Below are 26,442 nucleotides of genomic sequence, written 5' to 3' on the forward strand. Positions count from 1 at the left end.
TTCATGCAAATGAAGCCCGGGAAATTCAAATCCCGGGCTTCATTTGCAACTGCGGATGACTACATTATCCCCGCTAGTTCGAACTAGCAGGGTAGCGTAGACATACCCTATGTGTCTGACAAAGTAACCTTCATTTACTTCAGGAGATGTGATATTTTGCATCTGAACACGTTTTTTTTTTTTTTTTAGCATCAGTTTGTCATAGGCCATAGATGGGCAAAATGGCAAGTCAAATCATATATGTCAGTATATGTAATGAAGGGCTATAGTTATGTTGTTTCCAGGATATTAGAGAGACTAAGTTGGTGAGGTAATGTATTTTATGGATCAATTTCTTATATAACAACTTATTATAGAAGGAATTGTAACTTTAACCAATGTGAAGTGAGGCATGACACAAAAGAATAGTAATAATTCAACCAGCAACAGTACAATTTTGTTGAATTTCAGCCATGAATTTAGTACTAAGATATATGATGCTCTGAAGTAGAAGCTCTTCTTAAATATACTTATTGTAGCATTTTAAATATTGTACTTCAGACACAGTCTATAGGGTTGCCACCTCTAATTTCAGGTAACCAGACCCATATCACCCCACCCTTGCCCCTTGCTTTTCTTCCCAAGGCAGTGGCTCACTGGATCATCTCCACTTCCCTTCCGCCTGTGAGCTGTGCTCCTTCTGCTCAGGGGCTGAGATGGGAATGCAGCCTGACAACCTTCCAGCGGGTAGGAAACAGCCTTGGCTGAGCAGAAGCTGGCACATGTTAATGACTTACCTATTTCCTCATGCCTAGTGATAACCGGACTGTTGGTGTTCAGTCTGTACACTGGTCACTGCCAAGTCCCCTTTTCAACCAGACTTTCCAGGTGAAAATAGGGCAGCTGGCAAGCCCAAGCATCCTATCAGTAAAAAGGCAGAAAAAATTATGTTTTTAACAATGCATTGAATAGATTTTGTTTATGAAATTCCTCTTTACCAGCGCCTTGCGGCCTTCTCCAGTTTGCAAAAGAGAAAAAGGTTTCCTAGTTCATGTTGTTTACATCCGTTTGAGTGTAAATGGACTGTTAACTGGAAATGCAAACAATAGTATGAAGCTGCAAGGTGGTGTTTTTTTTTTTTTTTTTTTTAAATAGGCCTTCCTTTACGCACTTTGGCAACAAAGTTACTATGGAAATGACTCTCCTAGATTTTTTTCAACCTGCATCTTGCATGTAAATGCTAATGCCATTGCAGTAGAGGAATGATGAAGTTATTGTAAGATCTCAGGAACCTGTTCTTGGTAAATCAGTTTGTGAGTGCATAATACAGTAGCTTAAATACTTTGTTCCATTTAGTTTATTAGTATTGTTTATGTGTATTGAGTCACTTCAGAATTTGTTTGCACAATTTATATAAATCTTATATTTAAACAGTCCCATAAATGCAGGACTTGAAATATACCAGGTTTGAAAGCAATACACTTAAAAGCATTTAACCATGGTTCTTGGTGCTAGTGAAATCAGCTCTAATTTAATTAATCTTAAGTATTTGCACAACATAGCAGTCACATATTGGCTTACAAAACTGTCAGTACAATGGAAATAAATAAATACTAATACTAAAAGTATAAAATGTGTGTGGGGGTAGTGAGATGTTTGGTTTTCCCTAGAGTAATCACTGTGTGCTGTGTTAGTGGCTGTTTTGCTACTGATTGAGGAGAGGTTATTTTTAGAGGGTGTGTCCTTATTTATTGTTACAAATGTGAGAGAAGCTAGCAAACACATTTGGGGAAGCAAAACCATGAGGTAAGTGGCTGTCTGTAGTGTGTGTTTGTGTTTGTTTGGGGGTTACTTGCTAGTTGCCTGAAAGAAACGGTGTGCTGAGCTTGTGTTTATCTGTTTGTATGAAGATTAATGTGCTGAGCTGTTTGTTTGAAGGACTATGTGCTGTGGCTGGAAGTTGGAAGCTGTGAGCTTCCCAATGAGGATTTGAAATCTAGAACCTTCTGATCATTGGTCAAGCCTTAGCCAGAGGCATGGCTGTCTGCAAGGCCAGGACTTTATAAAGCCTGTTAGTAAGTGACCAGGGAGGTTAGTAAAGGGGCAGCTAACGGAGTTTTGTGAGGGAATTGGAAGAGTGCGAGGTAAACTTGCCATTCTTTACAACTTTTAAACTAAATTAAAACCAAAACTATCTGATTTAAATAAAAACCCTAGTAATAACCTAATTATAGGAGAGAATGCAGGCAGAAGCCCAGGCAGCAGAGTGGGGGCTATCCTGTTTATTGCACCCAATGTAGCATGTATGATTACCTGCCCTATGGACAGGTGGCATATGTGTGCATTCACTGCAAGGAGCACCTGGCCCTCAGAGACCACATACTGGCTTTGGAGGCCAGGGTGGCTGAATTGAAGGAGCTAGGGGAGGCTAAGAGGTACGTAGATCAGGGCCATCCTTAGGCATAGGCAGTTGCATAGGGCACCAGTATTTCTGGGGCACCACTCTGTCGGGACGGTCGGGAAGCAGTGGAGCAGTGCGAAAAGCTGGCACTCCCCCATCCCCTCTGAAAGAGAAAGTGCCGGCTAGCCAGCTGCTTAAAGAAGCAGCAGACTTGTTTCCTGTTCCTCCCAGGTGACGCAGAGGCATACGGAGGCGGGGGCAGAGGGAACAGTTGCTCCGGCCGGCACACCAGGGGGTGCAGGACAGGAGTGACTCCACAGGACCCACAGCGGGGAGGGAAGCACTTCCCCTCCCCAGAGGAGCAAGCGCGAGTTACCTGAACAGCGTGGGCTGTGGAACTGGGCAGCTTAGTTCCGGGGCCTTTCTGTATGGTGCGGGCAGGTCAGGAGACCCGGGTCTGCACAGTTCCGACTGTGCAGGCAGTGTGCTCGCCCCACACCCTCTCCTCTCCTCCCCCTGCAGGACAGCATCACAGAGGTAAGTTGCTGGGGTGCAACAGCCCCTGCTGCTCAGGCAGCATGCATGCCAGCTGTTTGGGAAGGGGAAGTGCAGTCGCACAGGTACTGGTCCTAGCTGCCCCTGTCTCCTGCCCAGACCTCCAACAAGTAACCTGTCCCCTCCCCCGCCAACACTGTCACCAGTACCACCCTGTCCCTGGCGCCAGCATCCTTGGGATGGCATTAGTGAGGCTTGGGTGGTGGGTTGTTTGGTTTTTTTTGGCATCTCACTGACTTTTCTGTGGGTCAGTGACCCTTGCCTCAAAAACGGTTCCCTGCCCCTCTCATAAATAAAGACAATGCTAAAACCTTTTGAGTTTAACATAATATTTTATTTAAAAATGAAGCCTGGCAAACATGCCCCCAATTGGGGCCAACATGCCCATCTCACTGCAGCATCATAACACTCCTGCACCACCTAACCCCAAATCTGAGCCTATCATACACTGGAACCCCTGTCCTGAGCCTCTTACATCCCCAAACTCCTGCATCCCCACATCCTCTGTCTTCTGCCACAACATTCCTGCACCATCCACACATGGCAAATATGTGTCCTGAACCCATCAGACTCACAACCTTCTTGCCCTGAGCCCCTCACATATCCAACCCAAACTCCTGCACCCTCACATCCACAAGCCTGTGACTTGCTCAGCACCCCAACCTTCCAGCTGAGCCCAACACTCCCCAGCCTGGAGCCTCCTCCCCGAGCCAGCATCCCCTTCTCCTACATCAAAATTCCCTCCCAGAGCTTGCACTTCTCACCCCTTCCCAAACCCAAATCCCTCATTCCCACCCCAGAGCCTGCACCTTCTGTCTCAGCTCAGTGAGAGTGTATAAGGGCTGGGGATAGCAAGTGATGGAGAGGAGGGGAACAGAGAGGATGGGTCCTCAAAGGGGTGGGGTCTCGGGGAAGGAATGTGATTGTAATGTATTGGTGGGTTCCTTTTTTTTCCCCCTGACAAACCTAGCGGTTCCTTGAAATTCTGAAAAGGGTCCCATGGCCAAATAATTGGGAAACACTGCAATGGAGCAGGGCTGGGTCCTAGAGAGAGCCGAATGCACTGCCTGCAGCACAGTCTGAGGGAGGGGATTGGCTGCTGGGGTGTCGGGGGGGGGAGGGAGTAGGAGTGGAAGAGCATGTGAGGCATAGGGGCACCAGTTTAATAATCCCGCGTAGGGCACCATAAACCCTAAGGATGTTCCTGACGTAGATTGAGGCTTTCCAGGACACTGTAGAACTGTGCCACCTCCAGTTAGACAGCCCCAGTGCTGTTAAGGAGGCTGAAAGGCTCAGGGAAGGAGAACATTTAACTGGAGCAGAGGGAAATGATCCCATAGTTGGAACTCTCCTTCCAGAGCATGTTATGGTATCCTCTTGCACTGAGGATACATCTCTGGGAAAGGGAACTCCAGTCATTAGAAAAAGGCAGATGTTCGTAATGGTGGATTCGATCATTGGAAACATAGATAGCTGGGTTTGTGATGACTGAGAGAACCGTATGGTGACTTGCCCGCCTTGTGCAAAGGCTGTGGATCTCTCGAGACATCTAGATAGATTTATGTGTAGTGCTGGGGAGGAGCTGGTGGTCGTGGTACATGTAGGTACCAATGACATACAGAAGAGTAGGGGAGAGTTTCGGGGGGTGAAATTTAGGCTGCTAGGAAATCCAGGATCTCTATGGTAGTGTTCTCTGAAATGCTTCCAGTTCCACATCCAGGGCCAGGTAGGCAGGCAGAGCTTCGGCGTCTCAATGCGTGGATGAGACAATGGTATAGAGAGGAGGGGTTTAGATTTATTAGGAGCCTGGGGAAACTTTTGGGACAGGGAGAGCCTACACAGGAAGGATGGGCTCCACCTAAACCAAAATGGAGCCATACTGCTGGCACTTAACATTAAAAAGGTTGTAGAGCAGTTTTTAAACTAAGAGCTGGGGGAAAGCCAATGGGTGCAGAGGAGCACATGGATTGGACAGAGACATCTCTCAGTGTAGGGTCTATTAATAGAGATGCTCTATGTTCTAGTCAGGAGGAGAGGATGGAAGTATGGGTCAGATCAGATGAGACCCAATCAAATGAAAAAGTGTCTAACACATCGGGAAATGGCAGACAGAGAAATAGTGACCAATTATTAAAATGCTTAACACAAATGCTAGAAGTCTAAATAGTAAAATGGGTGAACTAGAGTGCCTCATTTTAAAGGAGGATATTGATATAATAGGCATAATGGACATTTGGTGGAATGAGGACAATCAGTACGACAGTCATACCAGGGTACAACATATATCAGAAGGACAGAACAGGTCGTGCAGGTGGGGGAGTGGCACTATATGTAAAAGAAAATGTAGAATCAAATGAAATAAAACCCCTTAAATGAGCCAAAATGTTCCATAGAATCTCTATGGATAGTAATTCCATGCTTCAATAATAAGATGATACCAGTAGTGTTATATTATCGACCACCTGATCAGGACAGTAAGAGTGACTATGACTATGATTTTTGAAAAATCATGGCAGACGGGAGATTCCAGAAGACTGGAAAAGGGCAAATATTGTGCCCATCTATAAAAAGGGGAATAAGAACAACTCAGGAAACTACAGACCGGTCAGTTTAACGTCAGTTTAACGTCTGTCCCAGGGAAGATAATGGAGCAGGTAATTAAGGAAATCATATGCAAACACTTGGAAGGTAATAAAGTGATAGGGAATAGCCAGCATGGGTTTGTGAAGAACAAGTCATGCCAAACTAATCTGATAGCTTTCTTTGATAGGATATCGAGCCTTGTGGATAAGGGAGAAGCGGTGGATGTTATATACCTAGACTTTAGTAAGGCATTTGATACGGTCTTGCATGATATTCTTCTTGATAAACTAGGAAAATATAACTTAGATAGGGCCACGATAAGGTGGGTGCATAATTGGCTGGATAACCATAGTCAGAGAGTTGTTGTTAACGGTTCTAAATCCTGCTGGAAAGGGATAACAAGTGGAGTTCCTCAAGGGTCTGTTTTGGGACCCGTACTGTTCAATATCTTCATCAATGATGTAGATATTGGGATAGAGAGTACGCTTATTAAGTTTGCAGATGATACCAAACTGGGTGGGTTTGCAACTTCTTTGGAGGATAGGGACATAATTCAAAATGACCTTAGCAAGTTAGAGAAATGGTCAGAGGTAAACAGGATGAGGTTTAATAAAGAGAAATGCAAAGTGCTCCACTTAGGAAGGAACAATCAGTTCCATACATACAAGATGGGAAGCGACTGTCTAGGAAGGAGCATGGCGGAAAGGGATCTAGGGGTCATAGTGGACCACAAGTTGAATATGAGTCAACAGTGTGATGCTGTTGCAAAAAAAGCAAATATGATTCTAGCTTGTATCAACAGGTGTGTTGTAAGCAAAACTCGTGAAGTCATTCTGCCGCTCTACTCTGCACTAGTTAGGCCTCAGCTGGAGTACTGTGTCCAGTTCTGGGCGCCACATTTCAAGAAAGATGTGGAGAAATTGGAAAGGGTACAGAGAAGAGCGACGAGAATGATTAAAGGTTTAGAGAACATGACCTATGAAGCCAGGCTTCATGAACTGGGCTTGTTTAGTTTGGAAAAAAGATGATTAAGGGGGGACATGATAGCGGTTTTCAAATATCTAAAAGGGTGTCACAAGGAGGAAGGAGAAAATTTGTTCCTCTTGGTTTCTGAGGACAGGACAAGGAGTAATTGGCTTAAAGTGCAGCAGGGGAGGTTTAGATTGGACATTAGGAAAAAAATTCCTAACTGTCATGATGGTCAAATATTGGAATAAATTGCCAAGGGAGGTGGTGGAATCTCCCTCTCTGGAGATATTTAAGAACAGGTTAGATAGACATCTGTCAGGGATGGTGTAGATGGAGCTTGGTCCTGCCTTGAGGGTGGGGGGCTGGACTCGATGACCTCTTGAGGTCCCTTCCAGTCCTATTATTCTATGACTCTATGATTCTATGAAATGTTGAGGGAGATTAGAGGGGCTATCAAAATAAAATACTCAGTAATAGTGGGGGATTTCAACTATCCCCATATTGACGGTACATGTCAGGACGGGATGCAGAGATAAAATTTCTTCATACCTTAAATGACTGCTTCTTGGAGCAGCTGGTTCTGGAACCCACAAGGGGAGAGGCTATTCTTGATTTAGTCCTAAGTGGAGTGCAGATTCTAGTCCAAGAGGTAATTATAACCGGACCTCATGGAAATAGTGACCATTATGTAATAAAATGTAAAAATGTAACATCCCTGTGCTGGGAAAAACACCTAGGCAGCCCAACACTGTAGCATTTAATTTCAGAAAGGGAAAGTAGACAAAAATGGGGAAGTCAGTTGAAACGGAAATTAAAAGGCACAGTTGACAAAAGTAAAATCTCTGCAAGCTGCATGGAAACTTTTCAAAGATACTCTAATAGAGGCCCAACTTAAATGTATACCCCAAATTAAAACACACACAGTAAAAGAACCAAAAAAGTGCCACCATGTCTTGGCTTAACCAAGTAAAAGAAGCACTGACAGATAAAAAGACATCTTTTAGAAAGTAGAAGTCAAATCCTAGTGAGGAAAATAGAAAGGAGCATAAACTTTGTTAAATAAAGTGTAAAAATATACACTAGAAAAGCCGAAAGAGCATGAAGACCAGCTAGCCAAAAACTCAAAAAGTAATAAAAAACATTTTGCTAAGTACATCAGAAGCAGGAAGCCGACTAAACAACCAGTGGGGCTCTTGGATGGTAGAGATACTAAAGGAGCACTCAAAGATGATAAAGTTATAGCAGAGAAGCTAAATGAATTCTTGGCTTCAGTATTCACGGCTGAGGATATTAGGGAGATTCCCAAACCTGAACCATTCTTTTTAGGTAATAAATCTGAGGAATTTTCCCAGATTGAGATGTCATTAGAGGAGGTTTTGGAACAAACTGAGAAACTTAATTTCACAAGTCACCAGGACCAGATGGCATTCACCCAAGAGTTCTCAAAGAACTCAAATGTGAAATTGTGGAACTATTAACTGTGATTTGTAACCTATCCCTTAAATCAGCTTTCATACCTGATGACTGGAAGATAGCTAATGTGACACCAATATTTAAAAAGGTCTCTAGAGGTGATTCTGGCAATTATGGACTGGTAAGTCTAGCATCAGCACTGGGCAAATTAGTTGAAACTATAGTAAGGAATAAAATTGTCAGACACATAGATGAACATACTTTGTTGGGGGAAAGAGAGCACGGTTTCTGTAAATGGAAATCATGCCTTACTAATCTGCTAGAGTTCTTTGTGGGGGTCAACAAACATGGACTCCAGTGGATATAGTATACTTAGATTTCCAGAAAGCCTTTGACAAGATCGGTCACCAGAGGCTCTTAAATAAAATAAGTTGTCATTGATAACTGGTTAAAAGACAGGAAACAAATGGTAGGAATAAATGGTAAGTTTTCAGAGTGGAGAGAGGTAGTAACTAGTGGGGGTCCCCCAAGGTCTGTCCTGGGACCCATCCTATTCAACTTATTTATAAATGATCTAGAGAAAGGGGTAAATGGTGAGGTGGCAAAATTTGCAGGTGATACCAAACTCAAGATAGTTAAGACCAAAGCAGACTGTGAAGAGCTTCAAAAAGATCTCACCAAACTAAGTGATTGAGTAACAAAATGTCAAATGAAATTTAAGGCTGATAAATGTAAAGTAATGCATATTGGAAAAAATAATCCCAACTATACATACAATATGATGGTAACTAATATTTGGCTACAACTACTCAAGAGAGATATCGTGGAGTCATTGTGGATAGTTCTCTGAAAACATCCACTCAGTGTGCAGCAGCAGTCAAAAGAGCAAGTAGAATGTCAGGAATCATTAAAAAAAGGGATAGAGAATAAGACATAAAAGATCTTATTGTCTCTATATAAAACCATAGTACGCCCACATCTTGAATGCTGCATACGAATGTGGTCGTCTCATCTCAAAAAAGATATACTGGCATTGGAAAAGGTTCAGAAAAGGGCAACAAAAATGATTACAAGTTTGGAATGAGTCCCCTATGAAGAGAGATTAAAAAGACTTGGACTTTTCAGTTTAGAAAAGAGGAGGCGAAGGGGGGATATGATAGGTCTGTAAAATCAAGACTGATGTGGAAAAAAAATGAATAAAGAAAAGTTATTTACTTATTCCTATAATATAAGGACTAGGGGTCACAAATGAAATTAATAGTTAGCAGGTTTAAAACAAACAAAAGGAATTTTTCTTCACTCAGTGCACAGTCAAACTCTAGAATGCCTTACCAGAGGATGTGGTGAAAGCTAGGACTTTATAAGGTTTCAAAAAAGAGCTAGATAGATTTATAGAGGTTAGGTCCATCAATGGCTGTTAGTCAGGATGTGTAGGAATGGTGTCCCTAGCCTCTGTTTATCTGGAAATGGGTCACAGGAGAGGGATCATGTGAGGATTACCTATTGTGTTCTCTCATGTGGCATCTGGTATTGGCCACTGTCGGCAGACAGGGTACTGGACTAGATGGACAGTTGGTCTGACCCAGTATGGCCATTCTCATGTTCTATGTTCTTATGATATGACCATATTTATATATTGACTTAGTGTTTCTTGTTGTACATACATGGAATGAGATCTTGCTGTCAGATTGATGAGTTCTCCTAGTAGTCAGTCTTCCTTTGAAGCCTTCCATGTTTTATCTTGCGTTCTAAGTTTACTGGTCTGACTGTTGTGGGAAAGGTTTCTAGACATGCACCTAGGCATGTTCTACACTAGACAGGAAGGTCAGTGTAAGATATGCAACCCCAACTACATAAAATGTGTAGCTGGAGTCAGCTTAACTTAAGCTCAGCTTTGGTGGCATCCAAACTGCAGGAGGCTAATGGGAGCAAATGCTCCTGTTGGTTTTCCTGGCTCCTTGCAAAAGGAGGAGTACCGGATGCTGGCTAGTGCTACATTCAGTGTTCAATATATGGGTCTATACTAGACTTGCTAAATCAAATACCAGAAGATTGACTTCCAGAGCACGGATCTTCAGTTAAGTGTAGACATACCCCTAGTGTTCAAACAGTGATTGTTCCTGTATCTAGAATATAAAATGTGTTATGCCATTGGCTCAAGGTTTCCTGTTCAATATGCCAATATTTAACAGATTCCTAAGGCTCCTATCTACCAAAATGTGATATATTACTAATTGTATTTGTTTATACATTATGAACACCCTACACATTTCTATTTCTTCTTCCTGTTTATTTTTAGCAGTTATCTTCAGTATCATGCATTAAAAACCAGTTGCACTCCTCCTTTTCCATATTGAGATAAAGTTTGCATCACTGAGAAATAAAATATGAAGACCAATGATGTGGGATTTGACAGTTCACCTTAGCAAGCCAGCATATCCAATTATACATTTAAATCTCCCAGGAAACACCTCCCATTTTCCCTCATTATATTATCAGGTGCCATGTTTTCTGAGATCCACATAGTCCTCTGAATGGAAAAACCTGTGGGAAGGATGGGAAACGGAGATATCCTTGCTGCTGCGTTTTTCTATAACTGGCTCCTTTTGCTAGATGACAGTGAAAAAGGGACATTGTGGATCTTAGATGCCATGCTCCTTCCCAGTCTCATTGAGCCTGAGGAAGGGAGACCCATGCTGTCTTGCACGGGTGACTACTGCTGTGCTGGTTCCCCTTTTGCCTGGAATCAAGATCCAGTGAAAGAGCCATGCCGACATCGGCTGGGTCTTTTAGCCTTTTATTTTAATTTATAGTAAATTTTGTAATGTGGTATGACATCACCATGGACTTGGCTCTGGCGGCTACAGTTTCAAGCTTAACAGAGTGAAAATCACGTTGGTTACTTGTGTTGTCAGTCAGGCGGAGTCCTCCCGATAAGTTCCTAACAGGTCTCTGGCTCCGTTGATGATGATAACCAGAAGGCTGCTTGCATGTGTGCTCAATGGTGTCGACTTATTCAGCAGACCCTGAGAGAGCCCCCACAGACCACAAATCAGATAAGGATTGAAGGTGCCCGACCAGGTTTATTGTTAAGCCAAGCACAGTAATAGTTATCAGTAGACTCTACCGAATCACTACACACATGTATTCATTACAGTGGCCTCAGCAAAACCAGTGGGAAACTCCCACTGCTCCCTGGCTGGACAAAGACTGTGCCCCCCAAAACAACATTTTCTATAGAGGTACAAACAAGTTACACATCACTCCTGATGTGTCAGGTTACCACTCTCTGATGCTTCTTAGATCTCACCCATCACCCTGTACCTCGTGGTTTGATTAGATCATATCTATCCATCATGCTGTCATTTTAGACCTTTCCTGAACCTGGGTCTGTATCTGTGTGGAGTGTGTACCAAGATCTTTTTTAATGAGCTGGTGTTACCATGTGCTTTCAACTCATGACCAGTACCAGTTTTTTTTGTTGTTGTTGTTGTTTTTTTTACACCTGGGCCTATTACCAATTATTGTTTTGCACACTCAGCCCTGTTCTGTGAGCAGGGTCCTGTCTCTTGCTCGCAGCTTAGCTTTGCTTTATGTTTTGTTCATTGTTAGCTAGGTATCATTTATTTCCTGTTGTCATATAATCTTACGGCATTGGGTTATTTTTTGGTCAGTCATGTCTGTCTGTCTTGTCTGCAACGCCAAAAATAGCTAGGCTAAAGTCTTGCAGGCATCAGCCTACAGATTCTTGCATTTCAGCTTCTCTTACTTGTGTCTGGTACAGAGAGAGGCAAATATCGGTCCATGGACCAGATCCACTGTTATATTTACCTGCACCTCTCCAGATCATTGCAGATCATTGCAGCTCCGATTTGCCGTGGATTGCCGTTCCCAGCCAGTGGGAGCTGCGGGAAGCAGCACAGTCTGGGACACCACTTCCTGGAGCTTCCATTGTCTGAGAACAGTGATCTATGCAATCACCTATACCTAAAGAGGCGCAGGTGAATATAGCAGCAGTGGCCCACCAGAGGCTACTCCTGGCAAACTGCTGCTGTTTTATTGCCTACTCTTGATTTAATACATAACTAAAATCATTAGCTACAGTCTCCTGTCAGCTGCTTAGTAGAAGAGACAGAAAGAAACTGAAGGAAGTACAGCTTCCATATCCTGATTGGTTTTCAACATAGGAATCCCATGTTTGTTCTGCCCTTCCTGCCCGGTTTTCAGAAGTCCACAGGTCCTGAGTGGAAGGATATCCATATAAAATCATAGAGCTGGAAGAGACCTCAGGATGTCATCAAGTCCAGCCCCCTGCCCAATGCAGGACCAATCCCAAAATTTTATTTTATTTTATTTTATTTTATTTTATTTTGTTTAGCTAGCTATAATACTTCTATGATTGTTTTCCCCAAGCTATAAAGTATTGTAGCCTTAATAGGTTAAACACTATAAATCCACCAATTACATTATATTTCTTTGTGGAAGAGTTCTTTATATTTTATTTTCTGTCATTTTATCATTACTTGTATTATGCTGGTACCTATGAGAGCTGTTGCCCTATTGTCTTATTTGCAGCAGGCCAGGCTGTTGGAGAGAAGGAGGATTTAGCAGTAGTATGTATAATATGAGTCATAAGGTGCTCAGCCATTATGTGCTCCTTTTTATAGCTAGCTAGAGGGCTGAATGAATATGGTTTTAACTTGTCTTTTTTTCCTCTTTCTCTCTCTTGCTCCTTCTCCCCTCTCTCATTCAGAGAATTTCTATGAAGAGTTGGCAGGAAATAAACAAGTGTGAAGAGAAGAAGTTGCTGCATGAAGACTGACCAGTATAGGATTACCTGACATCATGACTTAGGGTATATCCTCTTGTATTGAATTGAGCCTTAAAAATGATCAGGATTACATGTTAACTTTTAATATACTTCTGATGAATGTCCTAGACATGAGTTTGCATCGGCAAATGGGTTCTGATCGGGACCTGCAGTCTTCTGCATCCTCAGTGAGTTTGCCTTCAGTTAAAAAGGCACCAAAGAAAAGAAGAATTTCATTGGCCTCTATCTTTCGGAGGAAAAAGGACACAAAACGCAAATCCAGGGATTTAAATGGAGGCGTGGATGGCATTGCAAGTATTGAAAGTATACATTCGGAAATGTGTACAGACAAGAACTCCATTTTCTCCACATATACCTCTTCAGACAGCGGAACCACCTCTATCAGCAAACCGAGTGGAGACTTTATGGAGTGTCCCTTGTGTCTTTTGCGGCACTCTAAGGACAGGTTCCCAGAAATAATGACTTGTCACCATAGGTCTTGTGTGGATTGCTTACGTCAGTATCTCCGGATAGAAATTTCTGAGAGCAGAGTTAATATCAGCTGCCCAGAATGCTCTGAACGATTTAATCCCCATGATATTCGTTTGATATTAAATGACGACATCTTGATGGAAAAATACGAAGAATTTATGCTTCGACGATGGCTAGTTGCAGACCCGGATTGTAGGTGGTGCCCAGCTCCGGACTGTGGGTAAGAGCACTTTTTTCTAATTTCTTTCCCATCTGATCCCAGAGGACAAATTGAACTTCTAGTAAAACCACTGTCACAAAATCTATCTAGTAAAACCACTGTCACAAAATCTTCCCCCATTATCTATCTGCATTATTGTTTGAATTTGTAAGAAGTAAATTACAGTAATTCTAATGTAGTAATAATTTCCACATTATTGATCTCTTAATCTCTAACTACGAAAATTGTGGTTAGAAATTGTTCTAGTTTGTGACTAGAGGATACACAGCATATCAGGTGACAAATTAGGTAAGGTATATGGAGCTCTAAGTATTGAATGTCAGGCTATTTAAAAGGAAGGATGAACTGCTGTGCCTTAAAGCACAAGCACTTTATGACTATTAGACTGGGGAAAGCAGAATTCTCTTAACAATGACAGCAACAAAGTCCTTCAAAAAAAATCCTATTATAAGCAGAATTCTGACCTGAACAAGGGAGAAGTGCTAGAGACTCTACACAAGGGACATTACCATTGCTTTTTATTTTAAGTGTAAGGCACATAGATATTGTGGTGAAGTAACAGTTTAAAACTGTAATAGTACATTTGTTGTGATAATGAGATTAAATGGTTTTAGGGTTTTTTTTTTGAGTTATGGTAAGTACATCCAACAAATTAATTTGCTGAGTTAAACTAAAATGTATTATAAATATCTATTATTTAAAAAACCCCTGAGAAATATGCTTGTAAATATTTTTAATTAGCATTTTCTTCACTGACTGACCAACACTGTTTGGTTCTTAGACACACCAAATGCTGTTAGGGCCTCCAAGTGTCTGTTTTTGACCCAAGTGCCTGCTTGAAAAGGGATGCTGGTGGCACTGGTCAGCACCGCTGACTGGGCCATTAAAAGTCCAGTTGGCAGCACAGTGGGGATCTCTGCCTCCCCTAGGTCTGCGTGGCTCTCTGAAGTGGCCAGTGTCTCCCTGCAGGCCCTATGCACTGACTCAGAAGGCTCCATGTGGTGTCTGAAGTGCCAGCTCCGCAGCTCTGATTGGCCAGAAATCACAGCCAATGGGAACTGTAGGAGAGATGCCTGAGGGTGAAGGCAGTGCATAGAGCCCCCTCACTGCCCTTGTGCCAAGCTCCTACAGGGATATACCAGCTGATTTCGGGAGTTGCTCAAGGTAAGCGCTGCTTGGAGCTTGCACACCTCATCTTCTCCGACACCCCAGCCCCTGCTCTAGCTCGGAACGCCCAGCCCCCCTCTCCTCCCGACCTGCAACCCTAGCTCACTAGCTCTGAAGCCCCCCCCCACTCCTTAACTCCTTCCCAGAACCAGCAACATGTCCCCTACACACACACACACACACACACACACACACACACACACACACACACACACACACACACACACACACACACACACACACACACACACACCCACCCACCCTCTCCTTGGCCCCAGCTCTGAGGCCCCTCCTTTACATCAATCCCTCATCCCTAGCCTCAAACCATATCCTGCACTACCATACAGAGCCCTCAGTCCCTGCCAAGAGACCACTTCTGTACATCTAGTCCCTCATTACAGGGCACACCCCAGAGCCTACACCCCCAGCCAGAGCCCTCCTCCCACACCCAACCTCCTGCCTCAGCCCAGCCCCTTCCTGCACCCCAAGCCTCTCATCACTGGCCCCCACCCAGAGCTCACATTGCAGTCAGTGCCTTCACCCCCTCCCACACCCTAACTTTCTGTCCCAAATGAGTGAGCCAAGGGTGGGGAAGAGTGAGTAATGGAGGGAGGGGAGGAGAGAGTGAGTGGGGGCGGAGCCTTGGAGAAGAGGCAGGGGGCAAGGCAAGAGTAGAGGCAGTGCATGTGACATGGTAGGTTGAATGGAAGAAGGGAATGTGCAAATTTGTACAGAGGCTTGAGGCCAAAAACAAGAAGTCTGCTTTTGATTAGGTGTGTTAAAATGCAGATAATTAGGTAACCTCTGGAAATCTCAGATGTATACAGTTACACGCACCCACAGCGTAGGATGGCAGCCAGCTCCCAGCATGCACCAGCTCCTGCCCTCAGCTCCGCTAAAGGGAGGTAGGTAGCTGCTGCCCCATGCTTCTGCCTCTGATACAGAGCCAGAAGTGCAGGGTTGCAGCCAGCTCCCCAGAACCAGGGCGTGAGCCTGCATGTAATCATTAATGGTAACCCATAAGCCCAGGCTTATCAGTTAACCATTCAAATGGTCATACTTTTACATCCCTACTTTTGATGTAGTGGTATAGGGGGAGAAAGTATTCAATAGTTTATGTATGGAGAAGTACTTCTATTCATGAATTTTGAAATTGCTGTTTCCTCAGTAGAATAATGTATTGTAGAATTTTTGTTAATTTGCATTTGTGCTAATTCCATACCAGAAATTTGCATGCAGTTTCTCCTGGCTTTTAAGCAATGATTTAAGAGCAGAAACAGAACTGCAGTGAGAATGCTAGCCTAACAGCACTGCAGCGAATGTGCTTGTGTAATCTGGAGCATTATCGTAAATAAGTTCTGCTACGCTTTTGTTATCAAATTATCTCAGTACATTTTGTGACCTGGAGGAGGTTGGGGGAGAGAGGGTATTGGCCAATGGGAGCTGAGAGATTAAACTTGCTAATAAGAATAAATTTGCTACTTCACAAAATGTAGCTATTTATCAAACACGTCTTGGATAATGCTTTAGGTACCTTGCAGAACAAAGACATTTTCCTTGACCAAAGGAAGTGGGCTTAAAAACAAGAGGGGGACAGGGGAAGAAGGGTACAGGAAGGAACCCGGAAGGATAAAGGCAGCAAACTATAAGATGAAAAAATAAGTAAAGTAGTACATACCAAGAGTTTATTTACACTAAAAATGTTACCCAAAAATTCTCTTGTAGGAATTTTAGGCCCCTGATCCTGGAGATATTTATATGCATGCTTAAATTTAAGTGTGTGGGTAATAACATTGACTTGAATGAAAGTTCTCATGTCTTTAAAGCTAAAAACGTGTACAAGTGTTTGGAGGATCAGTATCATAGAACTGGCAAGTCTTCTTCAGTTCTTATCGATTGTTGGTTTAAAGCTGTTGAAAAGCAGGTTTTATGGACATAGTAATAAAAATGAATCTAGTGATAGTTCCTTTATTTGTACTAGAGCTCCCACTAGTTGGAAGTTTTACAAAGAATTCTTAGTGTAGACAAATTTATTTTAAAAGGATCTTACTTTTTTGTGACCATCCTTTTATTCCCTCCCCTTTTGATTGTTCAGTTCTGTGATAAATTTCTTGATCACTACTGCAAGTTAAGGAACTTCTTCAGTGCTCCTAACTTAGCCTTTTTTTTTTTTTTCAATTAAAATATAAACCACTGATTTAAAATTTGCTTGCATAATAAAAACTTAGCAAATTAAAATGAATACTTGTAAACGCTGATAGTTATTACTTAGTTCGTACTGAATGGTGTACAGAATATAAAGAATAGCTTTACATGTTTGTCATCATGCATTACCATGGTGTTACAGTGTTGTAAGTGTTGCAGGGGAATGTGTACATCCAAACAAACTCCTTTTTTTGTGTGTGTGTGTTTGGAAAACTTTTATTATATTCAGTATGAACCCTCTTTTAATGAACAACTGTATTTTGGAATATTAAGTATCTTTTAGAAGAACATACTTTGTTTGCAAATTTAATCTGGGTTTTTTCCATCTAGAGCCTCTCTGATTAATTGTATCAATTCAGTGCCACTGAATTTTATCAACAGTGGGTTTTGTAAAATGCTTTGTTTTAACTGAAAAGTGCCATTTGAAAACACAAACGTTAAGGATGTTCACACTGTGTCTTAGGAACACATCATTATGAACAAATGTACAGTACTTTAGCACATGGTCTTCTGTAGTGCTGAGTGTTTTAATCTGTTTTTCAATTGGAACACAGTATCCGTTGAGCCTAACTAATTTTCTGTATTTTATAGGTGGTGCTAGTAGCCCTACCTGTTAGGTTTGTCTGACAATTTTCATTATAAGATCCTGTTTTCAGTTGTTTATAACTTTTCTAAACTTCCATCAGTTGGGATAGACTTTTCTATGCTGGGTATCTTTGGTGTCAAGAATGTGCCTTTTGCTTTCCAAGTGAAAATCTCCCGAATTTAGCTAAGTTATCTTTTTAAAAGTTCATGCTCTGCAGACTTTCTAGGGTTGAACGGCTAAAATATCCTAGTATTGTATTCTTCCATGGTCTAGCACACAGGCAATAATTTTTAATGGGAGGCTACTCCAAAATTTTAAGTGATCAACGTCCACACTTCTGTGGAAGGAGTGTGGGGTCTGGGATGGAGGTTGGGTGCAGAAGAGTGCTTGGGGTAGAGGAGTGGGGTGCAGGAGACGGTGTGGAGTCTGAGAGGAAGTTTAGGTGAAGGAGGGGGCTGTGATCTGAGGCAGGGGAATGTGGTGCAGGGTTTGGGAGGAAGTACAGGTGCAGGAAAGGATTTTGGCCTGCAGGAGGGATGTAGGAGGAGAGGGTGCAAGATCTGGAAGGGAGTTGTGACCTGGAGGAGGAGATGGCAGGCATTACAAGCATTATCAGAGAGAGGCAGCAAGGGGAAGGGGTAAGATCCGGTGCTGGGGGGAGCTGGCTTAAAAGCCGGTTCCCCCCAGCACAGTCTCTGTGGAGAAAAGGGCAGGGGCACAGCAGGGAACTGGCGGCACTTCCGCCTTTGAAATGTAGCCAGAGCAGGGCTCTGGCTACAATTCAAAAGCAAAAGCACTGTGGAGAGCCTGGGATGAGCTGGGGACTCAAACAGTCCCCCACTGGCTTCATGCTCCCTGCTTTTGAAATGTACAAGAGCCCTGGGAGAGCTCATGTATATTTCAAAAGCTAAGCACTGCAGGGAGCATGGCCAGAGGAGGACTCAAGCAGTCCCCCGCTGGCCACATCTTGCTCACCCCTGTTGTAGCACATTTCACCTTGTGCTGACCAGATGGCACTTGTGCCATCCTCACACAGCAAATGAACATGCTCCAACCCAGGCAACAGAGTTCCCTGAAATGCTTTCTCCCAGCTGCTCTGAGCAGGGACAGGGTCTAGGCACCGGACCTGTCTGTCTTGTCATCTCACCCTTTTCACTTCCTTGGTACATAGGTAGTAGGCGGAGTAAGCAGTCCCATTGAAATGCAGAGAAGAAACAAGATTGGACCATTATAGAGGTAAAGAGTAGATCTGGAGAAGGAGTCTGGTGACAGTGGGACTGCCTAGGTGGGGAGGTTGGGAGTGAGAGCCAACAGGAGGCTGGAGCTGATTGGGCAGGGAGTATAATAATTCTGAAATCTGGGATTAGGGATCCACTGAAGAAAACCAGAAATATTTTACAAATACATCTGTGCTATTTGAGTGTACAGCAAGAACATTGTATTGAATACTTGTAAGTTAAAAAATTAAGTGGAGTGATTGCTAGGTGCTCCACAGTAATTCTGGTATTGCAGAAAGTAATTACAAGGATAGATTTCTAAGAAATACACTCTCTCTAGATGAACAAACATGCTTTTTAACTGTTACATGGTGCAGCACTAGGCATTCTCTTCTACATCTGTGCTTTGACAAACTGCAGAGTATAAACTTGCAAAATTATAGATGTATTTTTCTCAAATTAGTTTATTGCTGTGGAATGTGTCACAATTCAGGGCAACTGTGCCTTTGTTCCTCCTTTCATGGTGTCTCAAGAGCAGTCACTCAAGGCTCCTGGCTCCTCAGCTGTCCCTGTTCCTGGGTGGTGAGCTGCATCTCTCCTTTCTGAGAGGGGTTTTTCCAGGCTGCACAGTTTTTCCTGCTTACACTGTTAAATCTCTAGCAAGACAGTGTTATACTTAAAAGAAACATATGGGATCTTTTTATGGGGGATATGGCAACATGCCGCATTTATTGATAATATAACAAAGTAGCATATGCATTTTTACACGCACGCATGCGCACACGCACACACCACCCACCGCTGATGGAATAGTTACCAGTCTGTTGCTTGGCCCAACCTACTGGCCAGATAGGTCGAGTGCGAGGGAGGGAACCGAATTCTTGTCAGTTCAGACTGATGCTCCACTTGGTCTTTGAAGGACAGAACCCGAAGAACCATACCAGACACCCATTCCTTTATAGGATTTTTCTTCCATGCAAGTCTATGCATTTTGCCTCGTCAGGCCTTAATCAGTCACTTGGCATCACAATCAATCTTCCTACCACATAAGCTTTATCGGGAAGAAGTTGTTCTCTCAGTCATTTGATATCCGTATGCTGACGACCTCTCGGGGGTGTTATCCTTCCAGCGAAAGTTGCTATTGGTTCCCTATCAAGGGGTGCTTGCCACTAACTTCAGGGTTCGCCAGTCTGCCCTGGTAGTCTGCGACTTCAGTGTGTTTTCACTTAGTTGATGATTATTTGGTGCTTATGAGTCTCCCGCCCCTCCTCTGACCCTTTGAGCATGCAGTGGCCTTCACATTTATCTCTCCTAAAACATTCTCTCATTCACACAAACAATACATTTACAGAATTGCAGCATGGAACAAAGGGGTACTTCTAGTCACTTTAACAAAGTTACAAAGTCTTTCAACATTAAACTTCTTTCTATCCATTACAAGGCCTCATCTAACAGTAACATCACTATGTAATACAATATTCCATCTCTTCTCTTTAACATGCTAACATCAAACAGAGCTAAAGCTAAGTTAACAAAGCTGCCTGGCCTGTCTGAGGCCTACATCTTGTATTTAAGTTCAATCCAAACTTTTTGCTACAACATACATTTATTATAACTGACTTCTTAGTTACAAAATTCTAATTCCAGTGCTACACCAGACTGCCTGAAAATTAATGTATTCAGGGTTGTAGCAGTATTGGTCTCAGGATTTTAGAAAGACAAGATGGATGAGAGAAAATCTTTTATTGGCCAATTTCTATTCATGAGAGACATGAACTTTTGAGTTTACACAAGTTCTCACCAACCTTGCCTCTTTAAAAATTGTTATGTTTAATTTCACTGTCCTGGCTGAATTCTACTTTGGGGAATCAATATTGCCAGACCCAAGCACACAGAAATCATGTATCTTTAAATGCATTTTCAGTTCTTTTATGTTTGGCTTCTGGTTTTTTCACTTAGAATTCATTTGGTTCACATTTTCAAGCTTTGTTCACGATAGGGATGTCAACGTGCAGTCGACGACGCGATTAACCGACAAGCCAAACGAGGAGTAACGGTAGTTCGAATTAGAGAGCCTAATTCGAACTACCTACTCCGTGCCGCATGTAGCTGCGGGCACGGAGTCCGCACTAATGGGGATTTAAAAATGGCGACGCCCGGCAAGATGCAAATGAAGCCCGGGATATTTAAATCCCGGGCTTCATTTGCAACTTCGAATGCCTACATTAGCCACCCTAGTTCGAACTAGGGTGGCAGTGTAGACATACCCATAGAGAGGCTGCAGTGGGGCGGGAGGGGAGGGGAGGCTGGAGCTGAAATGTGTGGGAAGAAGGCTTTCAAGCAGGCTCCCCACATGTACCTGCTCTGTGGACCCACCTCTCCCCCCCACCTCCACATGGCTAGTGGGGGGGCAGGCAGGGGAGCAGCCTCTATCCATAGCAGCCCGGGCTCACTACGGACAGAGGGAGGTCCGTACCAGCAGCCACTGTCGTGGGAGGTCCAAGCTCTTCACAGACAGAGGCTGCTGCTACCCCGCTGCTACCCCGCGGCACAGCCTCTGTATCAGAGGTAGCAGGGGCAGGAGGTGGGAGCTGGTCTGCGCAGGGAGCTGGATTTTAAACTGGCTGCCCTGATAGACTGGCTCCTGCCTGCCACCCTGGGCTGCTGCCTCTGATACAGAGGCAGCAGTGCAAGTAGCAGGAGGCTTCCTGGATGTGGAGCTGGGAATGTACTGGCTGCCGGCCCCGCCCCTGGAGACTATTGAATTTCATGCAGTTACACAACTGTTCAACTACATGATTCCTAACATCCCTAGTTCATGACCCTTATACATTTTATTATGAAATAAAAGCAGATATCATTATATTATTCCAGAAGCTAGGGCTTCAAGAAAAACATCAAATATCCCAAAACTCATAATAAAATTAAAGGAGTCTGCAGTAGTGAGGAGTTACCGTTTGCTTCTCAAAATTTACCCTTTTATAGGCTTCAAGGCCAGAAAGGAGTGTTGTGATCTGCTAATCTGACCTCCCGTACATCCCAGACAACACAACCTCTCCCACTCACTCTTGTACTACAGCCCTGAGCGCTAGCTGAATTAAAAAATTTCAGGTTGCAAAGAATACACCATTACTCTAGTTTAAACCTACAAATGTCCAGTCCTCTGTGCTGCAGAAGTAAGCAAAAAATCCCCAGGGTCTCTGCCAATCTGACCTGGGGGAAAATACTTTCCACCCAAATATGGTGATCAGTTAGACCAGAGGTGGGGAGGGGATCTGGCCTGCAGCTTGCCTGGTTCTGGCCTGTAAGGCCCAGCCCTCCCCTCCCCAGCATCGTGGAGCCAACACTGGCACTCAGCTCCATGCCCTTCTCTCCCCTCTCCCCATATGGCAGGAGCACTAGCTCCAGCTTCTCGTTGTAGGGGCAAGCCCCGGGCCTCACGGGACAGAGCCAGCAAGCTGCAGGATGGAGCCAGTCTGCAGACTCTGCTGGCAGCAAGGGAGGAAGTGGCTCTGGACCAGAGGTAGCGGGACCGGCGCCCAGGAGCGCAGCTTGGACTGGAGCCCAGGAGTGCCGATTGGGCTGATGGTGAGAGTGCAGCCCACACCAGGGTCAGCACACTGGGGAGCATAGCCCCCAGTCAGGGCTGGGGGCAGCAGGCCTGTAGCAGGAAGCAGGGCCAGCTTCCAGGAGGGGAACCTCCCCTGGTCTGGCAAACTCTGTCATTTGGGATTACTCAGATACTAAGGATGCCAGGCCAGCGAGGTTCCCTCTGTAGTTACGTTTGAAAATCTTTAATGTTAATATTTCCATGCCAGCATAAATATTTTCCCCCATAAATATAATGTATTTTTATAGATATACTGATTTTTATAGATATACTGATTCCCTCATAGATATACTGATTTTTTCATTCCTCCAGACCTACTTGAGGAACTCAAGAGCTTCAATTTCCTTTCTTTCATCCTTCCAATCTTGTCCAAGCTGTGTTGTATCTGGATTGTCAGTATTATCGGAGGAGATGTACTCTCTGTGAAACCTGCAAGACAGCAGTTTTTACCTTGAGTGGATTAGCGAAACAGCAATTTGCATCTATCTTTAGCATTCTGAACATGCTATTTCTTCAGTATTCTTGATCTTCATCAACCTAGGAGTAAGGGAACGGACAGGATACTTGAACTTGGATCTCCTTTGTAGCAGCATATGTTGTGCTACCGTTAGACCTCTCTGGGCTGTACTTAATTTGATTTTGTGGCAGTATGAAGATAATTTTGTTGTAAATAAATGTTATCATATGCATTCTGAAAATACTAATGCACTCAAGTGCTGTGATAGCCTTTAGGTTTTTTTTAAAAACATCCAATAACTTTTTATGGTAACTATACTCATGTAAATGTTTTGATTGTCATTAGAGACTCTAGGCAAATGGACAGTTAAGTTTACCAGTTGTTTAGTCTTTGCTTGACGTAACTGCAGTTCATGGAAATTCTTAGAGGCAAACCCCGATCCCATGTCTCCGGGATGCAGAAAGCCCTGAACAGAAATTGTGTGATTTGATGGACATAGAGGGAAGAGAATGAGGTTATATGGCATTTGCTATTTTAAAACTCTGTTTTAACATTTGGGTATGCTCTTAGGCCTGGATATTTACTGGTATTAGTCTAGGGATGTGGTAGTGTGTTCGAGTAAATGGTTAACCGATGAGCCTGGGTTCATCAGTTAACTTTCATGGTTACACGCAGCCACTGGGCTCCGCTTCCTCTGGATCAGAGGCAGAAGCAGGGGATGGGGGAGCTGGCCCCCCATGGGCACCAGTTCCTGTGGAGCTGCCTCCCCGCCCTCCACTCTGCTGCTTCTGTATCAAAGACAGTAGCACAAGGGTGACAAGTTGTAGCTGGTGTTTGTAGGGAGCTATTCCCCACATGTAAATGTGTAACCGCTGACATTTTCCTGAATACAATTTTTTAACATCCCTAATTTAGACTTAAAGAGCCTAAGTGTCATTTACAAAAGGGGTTTAAGCTCTTAAGCCAAGTCCCATTGTGGCTCCTAAATCAGTTAGGCCTACAATGCTGAGTGCAGCAATGCCTAAATACTTTTAAAAAGCTGCCTTACCCTTTAGTTGCTAACCCCAGATGCATATTTGCCCCTAAAAGAGAACTTGTTTTTAGAAATTTAATTTGTGTTCTGAAGAAACTTATTAGATATCCAGAAAAGCAATATATTATTTATGTTCTTTGTAGGTGCTGCATCAGTGTGTCATACATGCTGGAGTACTGACTTTTTCCCCAAGAAATAATTGCTGCAGGACCAAACCACTGCATTATTATAAATCATGTTTGTTTGTTGTTGTGCGTAGACAACAACTGAGATTGGGGACCAGTTATGCTACGCACTGTACAAATAGAGTAGTAAAGAGTCCTTGCCAGAGATAGTTTACACTATCATTATATAAGACAAAGTAAGGGAAGGAAAACTAACACAGAAGCAAAGTGCTTATGTGAGGATGGCAAACATTATGTTAACTAGCCAATTAGGGTATGTCTACACTACCACCCTAGTTCGAACTAGGGTGGTTAATGTAGTCATACCCTACGCTAATTATAAGACGGGATTTTCATGTCTCTCCTCCACGTTGCTCTTCTCTCCTGAGCTTCCGGTCTCTCTCCTTTTCCTCTTCCTGCCTTCCCCCTTCCCCCCTCAGCTCTCCTTGGCCTTCTGCCTCTCTCCGTCTCTCTCTTTCTCTTTCTCTTCTCCTCCTCAGTCTCTCTCCACTCTCCTTTGCACGCTCGTCCAGGTCATGCCCTCTGGGCATGTACATCACCGCTCTGCCCCCCTTCGCCTCTTCGCCATGTGCCACTCAGCTGGACCGTCGTGTGGGAGCAAGCAGCTCAAACAGCCTCTCTCTTCTCCTTCTACTTCCTCGCCCTCGCCCTCTCTCTCTCTCTCTCTCTCTCTCTCTCTCTCTCTCTCTCTCTCTCTCAGCTCTCATCCACCTCCTGCCTCTCTCTCCATCTTTCTCTCTTTCTCTACTCCCCTACCCGCCTCTCGCTCTGTGTTTCTCTTCTCCTCCTGCCGCGTCTCTCTCACTCTCTCTCGCTCTCCTCCGTATCCTCTGTGTCTGCTCCACTTTCCTCCTTTTGCATCTGGCGCCCTTTCCTGATGTCAGAGACGCACGCTTGTCCAGGCCCCACCCCCTGGCTGTTCCCTCTGGGCAGTGCTATTGCCTCCCGCTGTGCTTCTCGGCTTACTTCTGCGCTGCTCAGCCGGGCCGCCATGCGGGAGCAAGCGGCCGTTTGAGGTCCGTGCTCCCCATGCAGAACCCTGTGCTGCATGGGGAGCACGGACCTCAAACGGCCGCTTGCTACCATGCAGCGGCCCGGCTGAGTGGCGCAGAAGTCAGCCGAGCGCCATGGCGGGAGGCAACAGCGCCACCAAGAGGGAACAGCTAGCGTTTCAGCATTACAGAGTCACAGACATTGGGCTATTTTATATATATATATATATATATGATGCTACAATTGTTATTTTGTGGGGCAAAGCTGTAGAAAAATATTTTTAGTATATATCTGTCCCTGCTTAAACTGCTCTTCTGCAAGAGTTCTGCCAGTTTAGTTTCTAGCTGCTCCTCCCTGTAGTTCTCCCCCCCCCCAACCTAAATTGCAGGGGAAGAGGTGACTCTGTGTCTGTCTTAGTGCCTCTGAGGGATGCTTTGAACAGTTCTGGGTCTCAGAAGGTAGGTGGGGTGGCCTTAGCTACAGTCCCCATTCTTCCCCAGCAAAGAGTACATGCTTAAGCTGCTTTTGTTAGTGCCCTTCCAGCTTGTCTAGAGATACTATTTTTGTATTAACAAAATTATTTCTCCCACTCTTCTTGATTATTTAAGATATGCTGTGATTGCTTTTGGCTGCGCCAGCTGTCCCAAACTTACCTGTGGGCGTGAAGGCTGTGGAACTGAGTTCTGCTACCATTGTAAGCAAATTTGGCATCCAAATCAGACCTGTGATGCTGCTCGCCAGGAAAGAGCCCATAGTCTACGCCTGAGAACAATTCGTTCTTCATCTATTAGCTATAGCCAGGAGTCTGGAGCAGCAGGTATTTATGATCATGTGTGTCTGTAGAATGTCTTTGTAATACAATTACAGAACTATGTACCTGATGAATATTATAAACCAAGAAACATACGACTTCATTAGCTCTGTCCCTCATTCCTTCTTTTTCATACCTGTTCCATAAAACCGTAAAATATTAATACAGCTTTATATTAATTTTAAAAAAGCTGAGACTTTCTAATATGGGAAATTTTTGGTTTTCAATAATTGTAAAATCACAAAGATGCTAGGGATGTCATAGTGTGAACGTGTACATGGTTAACCGATGAGCCTTGGCTCATCGGTTAACCTTCATGGTTACACACATCACCTCCCCACCCGCGCTCCACTCTGCTGCCTCTACTACAGAGGCAGCGGCATATGTGGGGGCAGATGGTTCCACGGGAGCTGGTACACATGGAGAGCCAGCTTAAAAACTGGCTCCCCATGTGCACCAGCTCCCATGGCACTGCCTACCCCTCCCCAATCCGAGTGTAAACATGTAACTGCTGAAATTTTCAGCAGTTCAAAATTTTCAGAATTTTACCTAAATAAATACATTTCAATAATCCTAAAAGGTGCAAAGCTGACCGTTTCAGTTGTTACAGGCCTTTTAAGGTTTTGAATTCTTGACTCAGTTTGTAGTTTAAAACTGTAATCTTCAGTGAACTTGTAGCCAGGCACTTTGGATTACTTCTGTTTGACTAGAATCACACTCTTCCCACTTGTCTAGCTTCCATGGCTAAAACAGTTT

The 26,442-nt window shown here is 43.8% G+C and overlaps 1 protein-coding gene across 1 annotated transcript in view; it reads left to right on the forward strand.

Annotated features, from left to right (window-relative positions):
• Positions 1-26,442, forward strand: part of RNF19A (ring finger protein 19A, RBR E3 ubiquitin protein ligase) — a 99,757-nt gene that overhangs the window by 41,927 nt on the left and 31,388 nt on the right. The window contains 2 exon segments of the mRNA XM_075920294.2: positions 12,654-13,422; positions 25,484-25,692. Of these exon segments, the coding sequence (XP_075776409.2) occupies positions 12,803-13,422; positions 25,484-25,692 (829 nt within the window). The 5' untranslated portion in view covers positions 12,654-12,802.

This window comes from Pelodiscus sinensis, chromosome 2 (genome assembly GCF_052426305.1).
Source record: "Pelodiscus sinensis isolate ZL-2025 chromosome 2, ASM5242630v1, whole genome shotgun sequence".
NCBI classification, from domain to species: domain Eukaryota; kingdom Metazoa; phylum Chordata; order Testudines; family Trionychidae; genus Pelodiscus; species Pelodiscus sinensis.